Source organism: Ctenocephalides felis, unplaced genomic scaffold, assembly GCF_003426905.1.
Source record: "Ctenocephalides felis isolate EL2017-DRISC unplaced genomic scaffold, ASM342690v1 CF-g0.4_SCAFFOLD_01886, whole genome shotgun sequence".
NCBI lineage: Eukaryota > Metazoa > Arthropoda > Insecta > Siphonaptera > Pulicidae > Ctenocephalides > Ctenocephalides felis.
The window spans coordinates 2,069,296-2,090,514 of record NW_020538040.1 but is presented as its reverse complement, the minus strand read 5'-3'; the positions used below and the strand labels follow the sequence as shown (position 1 = coordinate 2,090,514).

The 21,219-nt window shown below is 25.4% G+C and overlaps 2 protein-coding genes and 1 pseudogene across 2 annotated transcripts in view; all 3 read left to right on the top strand.

Annotated features, from left to right (window-relative positions):
- The window catches only part of LOC113378351 (glycosyltransferase 25 family member), a 178,072-nt gene extending 167,080 nt beyond the window's left edge, over positions 1-10,992 (top strand). The window contains exons 10-12 of the mRNA XM_026618887.1: positions 8,248-8,375; positions 9,176-9,379; positions 10,776-10,992. Of these exons, the coding sequence (XP_026474672.1) occupies positions 8,248-8,375; positions 9,176-9,379; positions 10,776-10,992 (549 nt within the window). The remainder of the gene's footprint in view (positions 1-8,247; positions 8,376-9,175; positions 9,380-10,775) is intronic.
- Positions 10,993-13,941: 2,949 nt separating this feature from the next.
- Positions 13,942-19,089, top strand: LOC113377290 (protein SREK1IP1-like). Its single transcript, XM_026617548.1, has 3 exons — positions 13,942-14,156; positions 14,493-14,683; positions 18,816-19,089. Exons 1-3 carry the CDS (start codon positions 14,031-14,033, stop codon positions 19,015-19,017), a joined length of 519 nt encoding a protein of 172 aa, XP_026473333.1. The 5' UTR covers positions 13,942-14,030; the 3' UTR covers positions 19,018-19,089.
- A 1,491-nt stretch (positions 19,090-20,580) lies between these two features.
- Positions 20,581-21,219, top strand: part of LOC113378344 — a 9,717-nt pseudogene continuing 9,078 nt past the window's right edge.

The window sequence follows — 21,219 nt, the reverse complement described above, 5'->3', positions numbered from 1 at the left end:
TTAAATTGTTTGTCAATAAAGTCCCTTCTCTATTTTTTTCTAGATAATTAATAATTAGAGTCATTTTATTATTTTTTAGTAATTTAATTTCATCGTCAGTAGAGTCTTTTTTTGTTTTTTTTTTTTTAATTTTTTAATTGCTTGTCTGTAGAAGTCCTTTCCTGTTTTATGTGTCTAAGTATTTAATTTGCTCGTCAGTAGCGTCCCTTTCTCTTTTTCTATGTCTAGATTTTTAGTTTGCTCGTCAGTAGAGTTCTTTTTTACTTATTCATTTTTTGTTTTTTGATTATTACATTTGATCGTCAGTGGAGTTCTTTTCACTGTAATTTAATGAATTTTCTGGAAAAAAATTTCATTTGCTCGTTAGTAGAGTTTTGTTCTTTTCTCTGTCTAGTTATTTAATTTGCTCGTCAGTAGAGTCCTTTACTACTTATTTTTTTAGATATTTAATTTGTTCGTCAGTAGACTCCTTTTTTATCTTTCTAGATTTTTAATTTGGTCGTCAGTAGAGTCCATTTTATAATTTTCTCACTAAATATTTCACTTTGCTCGTCAGTAGAGTCCTTTTATAATTTTTTCTCTAGATATTTCACTTTGCTCGTCAGTAGAGTCCCTTTTATAATTTTCTCACTAGATATTTAAATTGCTTGGCAGTAGAGTCCCTTTCTTTACAATTCAATGACTCGTTTGAAAGTTATTATATTTAATTAAATAAACAAAAGTATTTTTTTTGCTTGTCAGTAGATTCCTTTTATAATTATCTGTCTAGTTATTTAAATTGCTCGTCAGTAGAGTTCCTTTTTCTTATTATCTTTCTAAATATTCAATTTGCTCGTCAGTATAGTCCTTATGTAATTTTCTGTCCGTATATTTAATTCGTTCGTCAGTAGACTTCTTTTTTATTTTTCTAGATTTTTAATTTGGTCGTCAGTAGAGTCTGTTTTTCATTTTCTTCTACATATTTAACCATTAGTAGAGTTGTTTTATTATTTTTGTTATTTTGAAAAAAAAAACTTTAGCTTCGATTTTTTTTTATTATAATTGAGTTTTATCTATTGCTTATTATATTTTGTTGTTTATCGAATTCTTTATTTGCTTGTCAGTAGAGTTGCTTTCTTAATTCATTTTTTTGTATATTAATTTCCTTATTAATTTGTTCGTCAGTAGAGTTTTTTATGAAACAAATCTCTGGCTTTCTTTTATCTGGATTTTCTAATTTAATTTCTTATTAATTTTTCAGTTTCTGTTTGCTCGTCAGTAGAGTTGCATTCTTTATAATTCGATGACTTTGTAAAAATATTATTATCGTATTTTAACAAACAAAAATGTCGTATGTGATTTAGTTCCCTTATCAGTAGAGTTTCTCTTAATAATGAATGTTTTTATAATAAATAAATATCCGAATAATATTGTATTGTAATAAGCTGATTTCTATCTAGATTCTATTTGCTCGTTAGTAAAGTCCTTTTTTATATTTCTTTTTCTTTTTTCAGTCAAGTAGAGTTCACTTTTATAAATGTTATTAATCTCATATTTCAATCAACTAATTTCGATCTAGATTCTATTTGCTCGTCAGTAGAGTCTCTTTTTTCATCTTTAAAGTCTACATTTAGTTTGTTCGTTAGTAGAATCCCCTTTCTCTTCTGCCAACTAAATATTTAATTTGCTCGTTAGTAGAGTTCCTTCTGTATCTTTTTGTTCACTAAATAATTTTCTCGTCAGTAGAGTCCTTTTCGAAAATATTGAGAACATTTTGTGTCAAATATTGAGAAAATATTAAAAATATTACCAGTCTAAGCACATCTAAGTTACAACCTCGTACAAAAGTATTTGCAAAAGTGTTTAGATTGTGACTTTACGGAGCATTTTTTCATTTTTATAAAAAATGTAGAAAAATGTGAAATTGCGGCCAAGATAAGCGCTGTCTAAGTGACAATCTGGAACAAATTTATTAATGCATGCGTTTAGACTGTGACTTTACTGGAGCACTTTCAATTTTTCGAAAATTGAAAAATACTTTGTAAAAATTAAAAATACCTTTAAAGCACAGTCTAAGTGCCAACTTCAGACAAAAGTATTCACAGACGCGCTTAGATTGTGACTTTACACTTTTTCAATTTTGTGAAAAATAAAAAAAAAAAACTAATATAAGCACAGTCTAAACGATGATCTGAAACGAATTTATTTGCGAATATGTTTAGACTGTGACTTTACATTTTTTCAATTTTGTTTAGAATAAAAAACTTAAATCTTAAATATAAGCACAGTCTAAGCGACGATCTGGAAAGAATTTATTTGCGATTGTGTGTAGACTGTGACTTTTTATATTTATTTGTATTATTGAATTTTGATAGCTTGAAAAATGTAAAAAAGACGTCTGCCTAAGCACAGTCTAAGCGATAATCTGTAACAAATATATTAGTGTATGCGTTTAGACTGTGACTTTTCGGGAGCGTTTTTTTGAATTTTGTAAAAAATGTTGAAAAATGTGAAATTGCGTCCGAGATAAGCGCAGTCTAAGCGCCAATTTCACACAAAAGTATTTGTAAATGTATTTAGATTGTGATTTGGACGTGCACTTTTTCACTTTTTAGAACTTTTTTATTTTAACTAATTTCGATCTAGATTCTATTTGCTCGTCAGTAGAGTCCTTTTTTATATTTCTTTTTCTTTTTTCAGGCCGATGACTATGGGCGAGATAGGCTGTTTCCTAAGTCACTACAATATCTGGAAGGAGGTGAGTAGTAACAATAAATAAAACCTGATATTTATCATCATTATTATTATTTCTTTTATACGAAATAAAAAAGTGACAAATACGTTCGAAGGACTAAAATCGCTCCGATTAGTCCCGAACGACTAGTCCTCGTCCTCGGGACTGAATTATTGCCAGAGAGGAGAATTTGTCATGATGAAGTTCAATGTCGCGGAAGTGTATTGTACTACGTGCGGTGGAGCGATCTCCACCGTAAAGAAATACATAGAGAAAATAAAAGTTATGTCTATTGGCAAGTCAGAGACTTCAATGGACTACATTTTTCTTGTTTTTGTATTTTGCTCGTCAGTAGAGTCCCTTTTGTTCATAACGTCAAAACTTTGTCAGTGATAAACGAGCATCGAAGATTATGTTCTTGTAACATTCTTTCTTGTTTTGTTTATATGTAAAATACGCCTGATCGTACCGCAAACAGATAGGCATATTATAAACTTTGTTACGGCAGAATTGCCCTATTTATTACTCTTTTTATTTCAGTAGTTTATTTTTTATTAATTTACTATTTATTGAATATTCTACGCAGTTGAGTTTGTTTTGCAATTTTCTTTGCAAGTTTGCTTGTCAGTAGAGTTGTTTTCAATCCGTTTTTAATTTGCTCGTCAGTAGAGTTCTTTTTCAATCTGTTTTTTATTTGCTCGTCAGTAGAGTTCTTTTTTTGTCTGTTTTTATTTTGCTAGTCAGTAGAGCCCTTTTCAATTTTTTTTTAATTTGCTCATCAGTAGAGTACTTTTCTAATCTGTTTTTAATTTGCTCGTCAGTAGAGTCCCTTTTTAATTTTATTTTATTTTGCTCGTCAGTAGAGTTCTTTTCAATGTCTTTTTATTTAGCTCGTCAGTAGAGTCCCTTTTTAATTTCTTTTATATTGCTTGTCAGTAGATTTCTTTTTTGATCTGTTATTTTTATTTGCTCGTCAGTAGAGTCCCTTTTTCTCCTTTTATATTGCTCATCAGTAGAGTTCTTTTTACATCTGTTTTCAATTTGCTCGTCAGTAGAGTCCGTTTTTTCTTCTTTTATATTGCTAGTCAGTAGAGTACTTTTCAATTTCTTTTTTTTATTCGTCAGTAGAGTCTCTTTTTTTATTCGTCAGTAGAGTCTCTTTTTTCTTCTTTTATATTGCTCGTCTGTAGAGTTCTTTTTTCTTCTTTTATATTGCTCGTCAGTAGAGTTCTTTTTTAATCTGTTTTTTTGTTTGCTCGTCAGTACAGTTCCTTCTCAATCTGTTTTTAATTTGTTCGTCAGTAGAGTCTCTTTCAATCTTTTTTATTTTGCTTGTCAGTAGAGTCCCTTGGCTATTAGACTTGAGATTAAGGAAAAATCAAAAACGAGTTTTGTCGAAACGGAAGATAATTGTCAGTAGTTTCTTTTATTCTTCTTATTATTTGCTCGTCAGTAGAGTCTTTTTTATGTTCGATAAAATTAAACTGCAAGGTTTTTTTAATAAAAAAATAAGTTTCGCTTGTTAGTAGAGTCCCTTTCGTCCGAGTCCAATTTGTATTTTTGAGTTTGCTCGTCAGTAGAATCCCTTTTCCAAATTTAAAGATAAAATAAAAATGAAATCACTAAAAACAAGTAAAAGATATGTATTGATCATCAATAAAGTCTTTGGTTCTTTTTTACAGTTTGCTTGTCAGTAGAGTCCCTTTTTCCCCTCAATTAGTTTGTTATTTATGGTGTATTAATTTAGTTAGCTAAACTAACTAGTTAGTAAAATTTCTTTTTATCCGTACTTCGAAATTTAGTTTCAATGGCAAAAAAGAAAAATCTTTCGTTCCTTATTATTTATACGTCAGTCGAGTTCTTTATTTTTCATTTATTCATCTTTCTACTTTTTAATTAATTAAATTTTTCGTGTTGAAGTAAAATTGGTGACACTGCAAATTTGTTAAACACGGTGGAGACATGCAACTTTTTTTCTTTGTATGTAAATCGTTTTTAATTCATTTCAACATGACGTCATATAAAATTAATTAAGTGATACAGAAAACGAGTTGGACTCGCACTAAAGACCTTGATTTGTGTTCTGTTTTTGTTTTTGTCGAAACAATGGTGGAGAATTTGTGGACTGCGTATATTCAATTAATAAAACTGGGATATCTGTCAATTGCATTCGTGATTTTAGATATATATATATATATATATATATATATATATATATATACCAGATCAGTAATTGTCAGAGTTAAAATTTAATCGTGCACAATGTGTTCCATTTTAACTGCATTTATCATTATGTTACAATAGCGTCTTTGACAGTTTTAATTCACTCAAGTGTGAAGTTGAATGTAACCGTTTGAATTCAAATTTTGATATTTTAAGACTTACATGTTATCAACGTATAATATATTTATTTACATACAATTTATATACAATGGCTTGAAACGTCGAGAAAACATGTAATTAGCGAGTCGGATTTTTTTATGAAAACATAAGATGATTCGGGAAGTTAAAAATGAATTATATAATTCTTAATGAATATGATAGCATATTATTTTGTTTCTTCTTTATTTTCTTATCTGATAAACATTTTATTTCAATTGATATTTAATTTATGTCACTGTTGCAAAGAAAATTAGTAAAATATTAATATAATTGGTTTATTACAATTCAAAAAGTAAAAATAATACTATCTTAAACATATACCTAATATGCTTTTATTATTATCTTAAACTTTTTCTATTTATTTTATAAACATATTTATAATTATTTATATTATTAATTTATATACAATTAATATGATATGTATTTATTACGCTTTTAATTATTGAAATTTGTTTCGATTTATTCATATTTCATTTTGTTAGTAACGTTCACATCAATAACAAAATAGTTAACAAATTTATATTTTACTTTGAGCACAATGTTACCTTTACATTTTGACTGCATTTAAAACACTTGACAGTTTTAATGGACTCTAGGGTGAAGTTTGCACAATTGTATAACCGTTTGAATTCAAATATTGAAATCTCGTAACTTCTTATTATATTATCATAATATTGAGATTTATTAAAAACACACAATTTCTTCTAAACGACATATAAAAGAATATTGTAAGACTGCACTACAGTTTATTTATTATAAAGATTCATATTTATTACTAATTCTGTTACAATAATTAATAGATATTTATATTTCACTTTGAGCACAATGTTTGAATTTGAATTTTGACTCTATTTAAAACAGTTGACAGTTTTAATTCACTCGAGTGTGAAGTTTCTACAATTGTATAACCGTTTGAATTCAAATATTTAAACATAGTAACATATATAATAAATATAAAAATTGATAGAAATTATAGTAGAAAAAATGAAAATTAAACTTAAATCAAAGAATAAAATGCGATTTAAATAGTTTTTGTAATAAACCAATTGAAATTTATTTTATGATGTTTTTGAAAACAAAATGAGTTATGGCACTGAGAGGTATTTATTCAATAATATTTAGAATGTTTATTTATTTGTATAATAGGCATATAAATTATTCAAATTTGGTGACTCCGACAAAGAAGTAGTTAGAGAAATATAAATTTTCTTAATTTGACATAATTTTTATTTGGATTTGCTCTACCTAACACAACACAAATATGTATATATATATATATATATATATATATACGTGTATAAATGTATATTTATGGAGTATTTATGGGCCATATATAAAATATATGTATGCCATTTCAGTATATACATTGCTCTTCAGAACTTCTTCACCAAAAACAGCGAAATTGCTGTTTTGGCAACTTCTAGCATTCATAAATCTATATATGTACATATATATATATATATATATATATATATATATATAACAGATTTTTGGCAAGAGTCTAGAAAATCGCTTAGTGCTACATTTTCTGGTGTAAAATATTTCATTCGACAAATGATGAAAAAATATTAATTATTATTTTATTAAAGTATAAAATTCTTTATCATTATATATCATATATATCATTTTATATATATATATATATATATATATATATATATACAAAGAATATCTAAGGCGACATGGTTTTCTAAATAGTTTCTAATAATTTATATTATATTTTATTTTGTCTATTTGTTCTCTTCGATTATGATTAATAATTTCCAATAATTATTACCATTGAAAGTTATTCGTGCGTTAATTGTTATTTTGCAACACCAAACGCACATTCGCAAATTTGTGCGAATTTGTACAAATTCTCATAACGAAGTTAATTCGGTTTAATAATTCGACGAAATTTCGTTTGGTTTAATTGAATCGTTTGTCGCTTTGTTCCGACAAATTATATGATATATTTACGCTTGGAAAAACATTTATTTCGATAATAGACTTATGCAATTGGTCTGGGCTTTTTTTAAAGTTGATACCTTTCATACTAATGCTATTTTAAAGTATACCGAGTTGCTTTAGCCTGATATAATATTAAAACATATTGTAGATAATTTAATTTAGCACAAATTTGCCGAATATTTCGTTCAATTTGGACGAACGGTTCAAAAGTTACACGAGTTACAAGATAAAAACGTGTTGAATATAAACTTCGTACTATGTATAGTACAGCGGGTCAAATGCGAGTTAAAAAGTTTCACTTCAAATATCGGCATGTGGGGCATCAAATGAAAGGTCTCGACGAGCACTATTCAAATTTCATTGTAACATACTCAACAAACCAATAGACACCACATTTATATAATACGCAATCTATATTTTTGTCATTTTAAGTATACCAAGTTGATGTCGAGTGAAAATTTACTAGATCATATTGTAGATAATTCAATTTAGCACAATTTTGCCGAATATTTCGTTCAATTTGGACGAACGGTTCAAAAGTTACAAGAGATTTTAAAGTAGACCAATGGGTTGCAGAACTTGCGGTCCAGTATGAGTTCAGAAGTTTTACTTTAAATATAGGCATGTGGGGTACCAAATAAAAGGTCTCGACGAGCACTATTCAAACATCTTTGTAACATACTTAAGTTACAGAATTCTCACAATATTGTATATTATATACTCTTTAAATGAATCCTTTATATATATATATATATATATATATATATATATATATATATAAAATATAACATGTTTAATTAGAGAAATAAAAAGTGCGGAAGAGCAAAGCAAAAACTTTAGAAATCTATACATACAAAATGATTTTTTTTTCAAAAAATTTTAATTTCGCAAAAAATAACTTACTTAAAATTCTTGGTGTCAAAATTCAAGATTTTCAAATCTTTCAATCTTTATTATTTAAAAATATATTTATAAGAAAATAAATTCAACGACATAAACTTTTAAATAATTGGTACATATTTCTTTTATTTATAAAAAAATAAAGCTAAAAATTATATTTAAGTAGCTACATTTTAATTCTTATTGTTTATGTCGATTATTTACATATCCAAGTAAAGTTTATGCAACTAGCCTCAAGGCAAAATGCCACTTAGAACTAGTCAAATTGTGTTCTATTTTTAAATAATTGTTATATTTCACAGGCGTCATCTATGGACTACAATCTAATAATGATCCTAGAAGACGATGTCAGATTCGAACCTTTTTTCAGACAAAAACTCCAAGCGATTTTGAGAGAAATTCAACAGAACAATGTTGAATATGATTTACTGTAAGTAAATATATTATATATATATATATATATATATATATATATATATATATATTAATTGTAATATATTCGTGTTTCGTACTTAAAATATGAAACCTTTCATAATAATATACTATATTGAAATTAATAAACAAATCGAACGCATTTTAAACTTTTGTTATTATCATGTCACTTATTGTTTTTATTCCACTTTATTGGTTTTCTAGTATTATTTTTATTATTTTTTAGAAATTTTATTTATTTCATTTATTAATTTTATTATTATTATTATTTGCTTTTATTTTATATTAAATTATCATACTACGGATATCATTTTAATGTAAATTCTATCCTTTATTTTGTACTCTTTTTTATTCAAATTCATGTTATTGTTCATTATTATTACTAGATGTTAAATTATTTAACAGTTGTAATAAATATTGTAAATAAAAAACAAAGTTTAAACGGTTAAAACCGCTTCAACCACTTTTGAAATATCGCAAATGTATATTGCATAAATTGAAGTAAAAATTAATCCGCAAAAAGTCTATCCTGCACGTTCGAATCCCACGCCTCGACCGAACAGCATAGACTTAACTGTGAAATGTCACACAAAATCCTTAGCACGCCGCGTGCTCGATCCATATACGAAAGTTCTAAGGGCGTCCTTGACACCTTAAAACATAGACTGATAAGGGTTTTTGAACATTTTATTAACAAAACATTTTGAATGTTTTGAAATATGTTAAGAATTTTTTTTCTAAATATTTTATAATTAAATATTGTTATTTATTTTGTATATTTATTTATTTCCTTTCTAGTTATATTGGAAGAAAACGTTTATTGGAAAACGAAGAGCCTTACATTGAAAATTCGAGGCTTTTAGTAAAGCCAAGTTATTCTTATTGGACTTTAGGGTACATTTTAACAAAATCAGGAATTCAAAAACTGTTAAAGGCTGAGCCTTTGAAAAATATGGTGCCTGTCGATGAGTATTTACCTATTTTGTTTGATAAACACCCGAGGTAAGAGAGAAAATGAAATATATATATGTATAATTTGTTTGTCTGTAGAGTCTTGTTTACTCTCTATTTTTAGTTTGCTTGTCAGTAGAGTCCTTTTTTATAAATAATTTTTGAAAACTCCTAATTTGCTCGTCAGTAGAGTCCTTTTTGTGTCTTCTAGATTGACGTTTGACAATTGACAGTCAGTAGAGTTCTTTTTTTTGTTAAATAATTCTAAAGAAATCGCAATTTGCTCGTCAGTAAAGTCCCTTTTTTATCTTTTCAGTTAGTTCCTCAGTAGAGTCTTTTTTTTATAAATAATTTGCGAAAACCAGAGTCCTTTTTTGTTTTCTACATTTATATTTTAATTTGCTCGTCAGTAGAGTCCTTTATGTGTCTTGTAGATTTATATTTTTGATAAATTGATATTTATTTTGCTCGTAAATAGAGTCCCTTTCTTTACATATTTTTAATTTGCTCGGAACTAGTCTCTTTTTTCTCTACTAGTAGAGTCCCTTTTTAAGTTTTCAAAACGATTTTAGTTTTGCTAGTCAGTAAGGTCCCTTTTACTTTTTTTTTTAATTTATTTGTCAGTAGAGTTTCTTTCGCATTTTTTTCTCGATTTATTTAAAAATGATTAGATCATTTTTTACATTTTTTTATTAATTTACTCGTCAGTAGAGTTCTTTTTTTTCAATGTATAATTCTGACGTGCAATTAATCTTAGAAATTAATTATAGGAAAGGACTCTACTGACGTGCATATTTAGATTTTTTGAGATTTATTTATAAAAAAGGGACTCTACTGATGAGCAAAATAAATATCAATTTAGAACATTGAAAAGGAACTCTACTGCAATTTAAAAAATACTAAAAGGAACTCTATCGAACTATGAGAAAAAGGACTTTACTGACGAACGAATTAAAATTATGAAATAAAAAGGACTCTACTGACGAGAAAAGTAAAAACATTTACGAAAAAAGGACTCTACTGGCGACCAAAATTAAAATATCAAAAATGATAAGAAAAGTAATTTTAAGCATCATTTTGCAAAAGTACTCGCCAAGACCTTTCATTTGATACCCCACATGCCTATATTTGAAGTAAAACTTGTAAACTCACATTTGACCTCGAGTTCTGCAACCCATTGGTTTACTTTTCACAAAATCTCTTGTAACTTTTGAACCGTTGGTCCAAATTGAACGAAATATTCTGCAAAATTGTGCTAAATTAAATTATCTACAATATAATCTAGTAAAGTTCTACTCTACACACACGCGCACACACATACATCCATTTTTTCTAAGGTATGTGAAAATATTCAGAAACATTTGAAACGTGAAGATATGCAAAAATTATGAATTATTATAAATCAATAATGGATTATTTTAATAAATTATATCTATTATCTATCTAGAGATGCCTGGAAAACCCATTTTCCCGATAGAGACCTTATAGCCCTGTCGACAGCGCCTCTACTGGTGTACCCGACGCACTACACGGGCGAACCGGGTTATTTCTCGGATACCGAAGACTCGAACATAATTCCTGATAATCTGATTTTGAATAATAATATAAACGAAGACAACCAGAACAAGTTTATAAGCGATCCTGGTGTTAAGGACGATTTGTGACGAAGTCTACTGACGACGATACATATCTGTATTACATAATCTCTAATAATTGGGTAAATAATTAAATATTATTACATATCTATATAAAATATAATATATATTTGTATATATATATTTATATATATACATATATATATATATATATATATATATATATATATATATATATATATAAAGATTTATATCAATTGACTGGAACAATTTTTATTAATGTTGTGCATTTGTGATTTTTTTAATTAACCCCTATATGGGTTTATGTGCCAAATTTTTATTGCCAATTGATTATTATTACTGTTAATTAAATTTAGTCAAATTATTGTGACGTCAGTTCACAAAAAAGCCATGACAATGCCAAATAGTAGATTTAGTTAAATGTGTTCATGGTGATGCCATATATATAGTTAGTAGAGTCCGTATATCTATATGATATTTGAATAGTGCTCGTCGAGACCTTCCATTTGATACCCCACATGCCTATATTTGAAGTAAAACTTTTTGACTCGCATTTGACCCGCTGTACTATTTATAGTACAACTCATTCCCGTGAATTTATTTATTGAATTGTTTGTAACTTTTGAACAAATCGTTTGACGCAAATGAAACATTCTACAAAAATGTTCTAAATTAAATTATCTATGCTTGTACTTAATATCAATCTTTAAATCAACTCGGTATACTTTAAAATTGCAACAGAAACCAGAAAATTAGTGTTGAATACTGGATATGTGTAATTATACGAAACCCTGTCAGTCAGTTTCGTCACTGGTATGCGTATGGTAGTGCTCGTCGAGACCTTTCATTTGATACCTCACATGCCTATATTTGAAGTAAAACTTCTGAACTCATATTTGATTCCGATTTCTGCAACCCATTGGTTTACTTTTTACAATACCTCTTGTAACTTTTGAACCGTAGGTCCAACTTGAATGCAATATTCGGCAAAATTGTGTTAAATTAAATTATCTACAATATGCCCTAACACAGTTTCACTCTACAGCAACTCGGTATAGTTTAAATGACAAAAAAACACATTACGTATTAACTAAATGTGCAGTATTCGGAATCCTGTCGGTTTCTTGAGTATGTTACAATGATATTTGGATAGTGTTCGTCGAGTCCTTTCATTTGATATCCCACATGCCTATATTTGAAGTAAAACTTTTTGACTCGCATTTGACCGGCTGTACTATATATAGTACGCGGTTTATATTCTACGTTTTTATCTTGTAACTCGTGTAACTTTTGAACGGTTCGTCCAAACTGAATGCAATATTCGGCAAATTTGTTTAAAATTAACCAATCTATAATATTGTCTAACATTATGATGACCTACAGCAACTCGGTATACTTTAAAATAGCTTTTGAAACGCAAGAAATTATCAGAGTGTACAAGTATACTAGTTTCCATACAAAAAACGATTTGTCAAAGATTTTTTTCATGCAAAGTACGTCGATATCTTGGTTTGGAATGTAATATACTTGGTGCAGATTTTTGTTTCGTCGCTTGTAACTTCTAAACTATTTGTTTAATATGAATGGTGACTTCGGCAAATTTGTGCTAAATTAAATAAGCTAAAATATTGTCTAACATTATGATGACCTACAGCAACTCGGTATACTCTAAAATGCATTTGAAAACATACTTAGTGTACAACTTTGCTTCCGCCGTTATTGTAGAGAAGTCGTATTGAAAATACGGCGGAAGCAAAGTTGTACGCATAATATATTGTTTAATCATTTTATGTAACATCAGGCGACAGAGATTTCAAATAAGTCAATTTAAATTCGTATATTCTAAAGTTTTTGTATAATACCAATGATTTTTTTTTTAAGATTTGACAATTATTGGGTAGATTTTTATTATATCATCATAGTTTTATCAGGACTCTACTAATTAATTAAATATTTAGTAATTAGTCATTAAGTTTTATATTGATCTGTAACAAAAGTGCCTTTTATACTTATATATCAAAAATATCATTAATTATGTTGTAAAAACTGAAAATCGTTTTTTATATGAATGTAGTGCAATACGATTGTGAACTTTTTTATTGAAAATAAAAAAATTGACTATTATTATATTATGATGCAGCTGGAATTTTTTATTTGCAACATTTTCAGATAACTTACAACAGTTATAAATAAATATTTACTTACTTAAGTCATACATATATAATTTATTTGTTAATCCAATTACAATTATAATCAAAAAATGAACAAATTCATGTGAAATATAACACTAAGTCGTAGAATATTATAATTAAATTATGATGATTACTAATAATAATGATATTAGGTTATTTTTCAGCATTTACACACCTTTTTTATATTATATTTGAAAAATGGATATTTGGACAAAATTTGACATTTAAATTTAGCGGACTTTTATATTTTGAGTAACTTCACACTAGTGTCGACACAAATTTTGTCGAAGCGGCCATCTTTGACAGCTCCAACTGTCACTTTATATTTCACACATTTATTTCACTTAGTTTTATACAACGAATATTTTCTTAATAATATTATTACAATTTCAAATAGCGAATAAATATTAAATTAATAACATAAATTGCATTAATAAAGCGTTTACACAAAAATTGAATTCAATATTTGAATTTTGCGCACTTACAATTCTACTAACTTCACTCTACACAAGTAATATCGAAGCGTCCATCTTTGACAGCTCGAACTGTCACTTTATATTTCTCACATTTATTTCACTTAGTTTTATACAACGAATATTTCTTATTAATATTATTACAGTATCAAATAGTGAATTATTATTAAATTAATAACATAAATTGCATTAATCAAGTGTTTACCCAAAATTTGAATTCAATATTTGAATTTCGCGCACTCTAATTTCACTAACTTCACACTATACAAGAGTCATCGAAGCGTCCATCTTTGACAGCTGAATCTGTCACTTTTACATTTACTCCGCACTTGTTTACAACAAATATTTATTAATTATTATTGTTTCTGCAGTTCCCAGTTGTGCATAAATATTAAATTAATATTATAAATTGTGTTAGAAAATGTCGACCGATCCTGCTTTTATAGCTCGTCTTATAACTCCGCAAAATCGAGAAACAAATCGAGCAGCTTGCAAAAAGTGTGATTATGCTGGACATTTGACGTTTCAGTGCCGAAATTTCTTAAGAGTAAGTAATTAATAGATAAATAGACTAATAAATAATAAATATGCAGTTTTTCGAATGATTTTTATGGGTTAAAATTATATATTTGTGTGTACAAATTTCACATTGTCATCAAAGCGAAAGGAACCACCTTCGACTTAGTTTATTTGCAATAAAACTATATTTACATTTTTAATGCAATAAATAAATTTTAAAACTCATAATTAAAGCTTAGAATAAACGTATAAATAAAGTGTATATTGTTCATATATAAATCTTTATATATATATATATATATATATATATATATATATATATATATATATCTTTATATTTATACATAATTCATTTCCATAATAGGTTGATCCTAATAAAGACATCATTCTCGATGTGAGTAGTACGAGCAGTGACTCCGATCAAAATTATGTAACACCGTTGACCGATTTGAGAGAGAAAGAACTTCGAGAGAAACTGAAAGAGAAATATAAAGCGAGGAAATTGGAAAAGGAGAAAAAAAGAAAGAAGAGCAAAAAGAGGAGCGACAGGAAGAGGTAATTAAATTTAAGATACTAGATGTTTTTCATATTTTGTAGAAAATTTAACAGATTTGTAGAGAATTTAATTAGCTTTCTAATGATATATAATATTATATATGTTGCCCAACAAATTTTGGTAATATAAAAGTTAATATAAAAAATGTATTCGAAGGCTAACTGAACTTTAAAGTTTACGTATTTTTCCTGATTAATTTTGTTCGTGAAGTTTTTAAACGTTATATACAGATTTGTAGAGAATTTTATTACCTTTCTAACGATATATAATACTTATAATATATTTAAGTAAATTTAAACAAAATAAATATAAATATATATCGCGAACATTTATTTATAACTTGAACTATTTTAAAATTAGCGCTGTCAAGCGTCCATGTTGCATTTGGAACTGTCAAGTAGACATTTTGTATTTGCAACTGTCAACACGATAATTTCAAATTTTTTTTTGTTAATGATTTTTGTTCAAAATTTTGTCTTTCGAAAAAAAATGTAATGAATTTTTTCGAATTTTTTTATAAAACATGATTTTTTTTCCTAAAATTTTTGGTTAATAATTTCAAAAATTTTTGATTAATAATTTTAAAATGTTTTTTGTTAATGATTTTTGTTCAAAAATTTTTTTTTTCGAAAAAAAAATTTTAATGAATTTTTTCAATTTTTTTTTTATTAAACATGATTTTCTTAAAAAAAATTTTGGTTAATAGATTTTTTCAATTTGTTATGAACTATTGTCCATAATTTTGTTTCATTTTTTTTCTAAAATTTTTTATTTCCAAAATTTTTTTCCCAAATTTATTTTTTGCGATTTTTTTTCTCACATTTCTTAAATGATTTTTTTGTAATTTTTTGTTATACACTTCTGTCCTCGTTTTTTCTAAATTCTTTTGTTTGCATTTTTTTTTTAAATTTTCTTTTTCAATATTTATTTTTTAATGATTTTTTAAAAATTTTTGTTTCAAATTTTTTTTGATGATTTTTTTCAAATTTGTTTATGAATTAATTGTCCATGACTTTTTCCATTTTTTTTTTCGCAATTGATTTCTCCCCAATTTTTTTGTTTGAAATTTATTTTTCCATTTTTTTGTAGTGAATTTTTCCAAATTTTTTTATGGACTATTAAATTTCTTATTGTACATGATTTTTTTCCAAATTTTTTTTCAAAATTGTTTTTTCTACTTTTTTATTAATGAATTATCATTACCCATAATTTTTTTCCAATTTTTTTTTCAAAATTTTTTGTTAATGAATTTTTTAATTTTTTTGTGGGCTTGATTTTTTTCCAAATTTTTGTTTCCTAAATTTCTTTTCTCGAAAATTTTTGTTTGTGATTTTTTTTGCAAAATTTTTTTTGTTCAAATTAATTTTCCAAAAAATTTTTGTTGACGAATTTTTTCAAATATTTTTAGTGACTGTTGTCCATTATTTTTTCCAATTTTTTTTTGATTTTTATTTTTGTTCGAAATTTTTGTGTTAATGAATTTTTTCAAAATTTTGTTTTTTGAAATTTTTTTTAATGTTATTATGGACTATTTTATGAAAAATTTTGGTAAATTAAAATTTGGGGGAAAAAAACTTGGAAGAAATTTGTTTAGAAAAAATTTTTGGGAAAAATTTTTGGGGAACAAAATTTTTTGGAAAAAATCTTTGGAGAAAAAATTTTTGGGAAAAAAATTTTTCCCCAAAATTTTTTTGACTAAAATTTTTTTGTCCGAAATTTTTTTTTAAAAAATTTTTCTGGCTAAAATTTTTTTTTAAAAAATTTTTTCGGCTAAAATTTTTTTGACCAAAATTTTTTTCCCCAAAATTTTTTTGACTAAAATTTTTTTTGACCAAAATTTTTTTGTCCGAAAATTTTCTCCCCAAAATTTTTTTGACTAAAATTTTTTTGACCAAAAATTTTTCCCCAAAATTTTTTTGACCAAAATTTTTTTTGACCAAAATTTTTTTGACCAAAATTTTTTTGACCAAAATTTTTTTGACCAAAATTTTTTTGTCCGAAATTTTTTTTGACCAAATGTTTTTTCAAACAATTTTTTTGACCAAAAATTTTTTTGACTAAAATTTTTTTTGACCAAAATTTTTTCCCCAAAATTTTTTTGACCAAAAATTTTTTTTGACCAAAATTTTTTTGACCAAAATTTTTTTGACCAAAATTTTTTTGTCCGAAATTTTTTTTGACCAAATGTTTTTTCAAACAATTTTTTTGACCAAAAATTTTTTTGCCTAAAATTTTTTTGACTAAATTTTTTGACCAAACTTTTTGATCAAAAATTTTTTGACCAAAAGTTTTTTTTTTCTAAAATTTTTTTCCCAAAATTCTTTTGTTGCCCATTAGCCAATATCGGTCAATGTTGGTCAAAAGTGGTCAAATTTTTCTATGTATTGTTTTTCAGGTTATTCAACGATTTTTTTTTCAAAAAAATTTTTTTTTGTCAATTTTCAAAATTTTGTCAAATTTTCATAAAAATTTTTTGACCAAAATTTTTTTTGACCCAAATTTTTTTGACCAAAATTTTTTTGACCAAAAATTTTTTGACCAAAAATTTTTTTTAACCAAAATTTTTTTTCCCAGATTTTTTTTTACCAAAATTTTTTGGACCAAAGTTTTTTCCCAGATTTTTTTTGACCAAAATTATTTTGCAATTTTTTTTGACCAGAAATATTTTTTTGACCAAAATTTTTTTCCCAGATTTTTTTTGACCAAAATTTTTTTCCCAGATTTTTTTTGATCAAAATTTTTTGGACCAAAGTTTTTTCCCAGATTTTTTTTGAACAAAATTTTTTACCCAGATTTTTTTTGACCAAAATTTTTTTGACCAAAAATTTTTTGATCAAAATTTTTTTGACCAAAACTTTTTTCCCAAAATTTTTTTGAGCAAAAAATTTTTTTTCCGAAATTTTTTTGACGAAAATTTTTTTGACCAAAATTTTTTTGACCAAATTTTTTTGACCAAAATTTTTTGACCAAGATTTTTTGTCCAAAAATTTTCTTGTCCAAAAATTTTCTTGTCCAAAATTTTTTTGACCAAAAATTTTCTTGTCCAAAATTTTTTTGACCAAAATTTTTATGTTCAAAAATTTTTTCCCCAAAATTTTTTTGACTAAAATTTTTTTTGACAATTTTTTTTTGACCGAAAATTTTTTTGACCAAAATTTTTTTGACTAAAATTTTTTTGTCCGAAAATTTTTTTGACCAAAATTTTTTTGTTCGAAAATTTTTTTTCAAAAAATTTTTTTGACTAAAATTTTTTTTTACGAAAATTTTTTTTCAATAAATTTTTTGACCAAAAATTTTTTGACCAAAAATTTTTTTGACCCAAATTTTTTTTGACCAAAAATTTTTTTGACTCAAATTTTTTTTGACCAAAAAATTTTTATGACCAAAAATTTTTTGACCAAAATTTTTTTGACCAAAATTTTTTTGTTCGAAAATTTTTTTGACCAAAATTTTTTTCCCAAAATTTTTTCACTAAAAATTTTTTGACCAAAAATTTTTTTGACCCAAATTTTTTTTGACCAAAAAATTTTTTTGACCAAAAATTTTTTGACCAAAATTTTTTTGACTAAAATTTTTTTGTCCGAAAATTTTTTTGTCCGAAAATTTTTTGACCAAAATTGTTTTGACCAAAATTTTTTTGACTAAATTTTTTTTGACCAAAATTTTTTTGATCAAAAATTTTTTTCCCAAAATTTTTTCACTAAAAATTTTTTGACCAAAATTTTTTTTGACTAAAATTTGTTTGACCAAAATTTGTTTGATCAAAATTTTTTTGACTTAAATTTGTTTGACCAAAAATTTTTTGACCAGAATTTTTTTGACTAAATTTTTTTTGTCCAAAATTTTTTTGGCTAAAATTTTTTTGACCAAAAACTTTTTTGACCAAAATTTTTTGGGCCAAAATTTTTTTGACTAAAATTTTTTGACCAAATTATTTTTGACTAAAATTTTTTTTGACCAAAATTTTTTGGGGCAAAATTTTTTTCACCAAAAATGTTTCGACCAATTTTTTTTTCTGGCCAAATTTTTTTTATATTGTAAATTTTTTTTTTCTAAAATTTTTTATTTTTCAAAATTTTCTTTCAAAAAAATATATATATCTATATATATTATTATTTTTTTATCTTTTAGATCAGTTTCAACATCTTCGTCATCTTCTTCAGAATCGAGTGACAGTGAAAGCGAAGACGACGATGACCGACGAAAACACAAAAAAAAGAAATCCAAGCACAAAAAACACAAAAAGACCAAATCCAAGCACAAGAAATCCAAGAAAATCAAGAGACGACACGACAGTTCAACCGGAGAATCCAGTTCTTCGGAATCCGATTAGTAAAAACTAGTAAATTAGAATAATATTTGTAAGTAAAGGAAAAAGACTACGCGAGTAAATATTAATTCACTTGGTAATAGACTTAATAGTAATTGTAACGATTTTTGTATAATATAATATTTTTGTAAAAACTTTTCGTTTTTTTTGTTTTTGTCACAATTTTGTTTCCAAAAGTTTTTTTTTCTAAAATTTCTTTCCCAAAATTCTTTTGTTGCCCATTAGCCAATATCGGTCAATGTTGGTCAAAATTGGTCAAATTTTTCTATGTATTGTTTTTCAGGTTATTCAATGATTTTTTTTTTTCAAAAAAAAAATTTTTTTGGTCAATTTTCAAAATTTTGTCAATATTTTTTTAAACAATGCTTTGATCAATTTTTATTTTAATTTTTTTTAACAATTTTTTTTTTCAAATTTTTTTTGTCAATGGATTTTTTTCAATTTTTTTGGTCAATGAAAAACTTTCAAAATAAATTGATAGTTTTCGTTTGAGTGTTTTTTTTAACTAAATAATAATAATAAATAATTATTTCTTTTTTCGAAATTTTTAGTAGAAGTCAAAATTTTCAAAACATTGATTTAAAAAAAAATATGGAATGTTTTCAACACTCATAATTTTCAAAACGTGTTTTTTTTTTTTTAATTTGCGGAAAAACATTCTTTTATGTGCGTGTACTTTTCATAAAATTTTTTTGACCAAAATTTTTTTTGACCAAAATTTTTTTGAACGAAATTTTTTGGGTGACAAAAATTTTTTTTCAAAATTTTTGTCACCCAAATTTTTTTTACCAAAATTTTTTTGACCAAAATTTTTTTTACAGATTTTTTTTGACCAAAATTATTTTGCAAATTTTTTTTAACCAAAATTTTTTTGACCAAAGTTTTTTCCCAGATTTTTTTTGACCAAAATTATTTTGCAAATTTTTTTTGACCAAAATTTTTTTCCCAGATTTTTTTTGACCAAAATTTTTTTTCAAAATTGTTTTGACCCGAATTTTTTTGACCAAAAATTTTTTTGACCCAAATTTTTTTGACCAAAACTTTTTTGACCAAAATTTTTTTGACCAAAAATTTTTTTGACCAAAATATTTTCGATCAAAATTTTTTTGAACGAAACTTTTTTGCCCAAAAATTTTTTTTTCAAAATTTTCTTGACCCAAATTTTTTTGACCAAAAATTTTTTTGACCAAAATTTTTTTCCAAAAAATTTTTTTTCAAAAATTTTTTTCCAAAAATTTTTTTTTTCAAAAATATTTTTCCAAAAAATTTTTTTTTTTAAAAAGTTTTTCAACCAAAATTTTCTTCCACAAAATTTTTTGACCAAAAAATTTTTTTCCCAAAATTTTTTGACCAAAATTTTTTTGAACGAAATTTTTTTGACCAAAATTTTTTTTTTCAAAATTTTTTTCACCCAAATTTTTTTCCCAATATTTTTTTGACCAAAATTTTTTTGACCAAGATTTTTTGGGCCAAAATTTTTTTGAACAAGATTTTTTTTGACTGTTCTGAATGATTTTAGTACGAAAAATATTCAATTTCATACAAAATCTCGTCAAAATCGTTTCGATGTATCAGGAGAACAGTAGTCACATTTTTACATTTACCGTTGCAAGGTGACCGTTGCTTTGCAACCGTAGCTATGAAAAAAATTTTGGTCAAGAAAATTTTTGACATTTTTGGTTTTTTTTTGGGTCAAAATTTTTTTGGGTCAAAATTTTTTTGGGTCAAAATTTTTTTGGGTCAAAATTTTTTTGACCAAAATTTTTTTGACCAAAATTTTTTTGGGTCAAAATTTTTTTGACCAACATTTTTTTGTGTCAAAATTTTTTTGACCAAAATTTTTTGGGTCAAAATTTTTTTGACCAAAATTTTTTTGACCAAAATTTTTTGGGTCAAAATTTTTTTAGGTCAAAATTTTTTGGGTCAAAATTTTTTGGGTCAAAATTTTTTTGGGTCAAATTTTTTGGGTCAAATTTTTTTGACCAAAATTTTTTTTTGACCAAAATTTTTTGGGTCAAAATTTTTTTGACCAAAATTTTTTGGACCAAAATTTTTTTGACAAAAATTTTTTTGACCAAAATTTTTTGACCAAAATTTTGACCAAAATTTTTTTGGGTCAAAATTTTTTAGGTCAAAATTTTTTGGGTCAAAATTTTTTTGGGTCAAAATTTTTTTGGGTCAAAATTTTTTTGACCAAAATTTTTT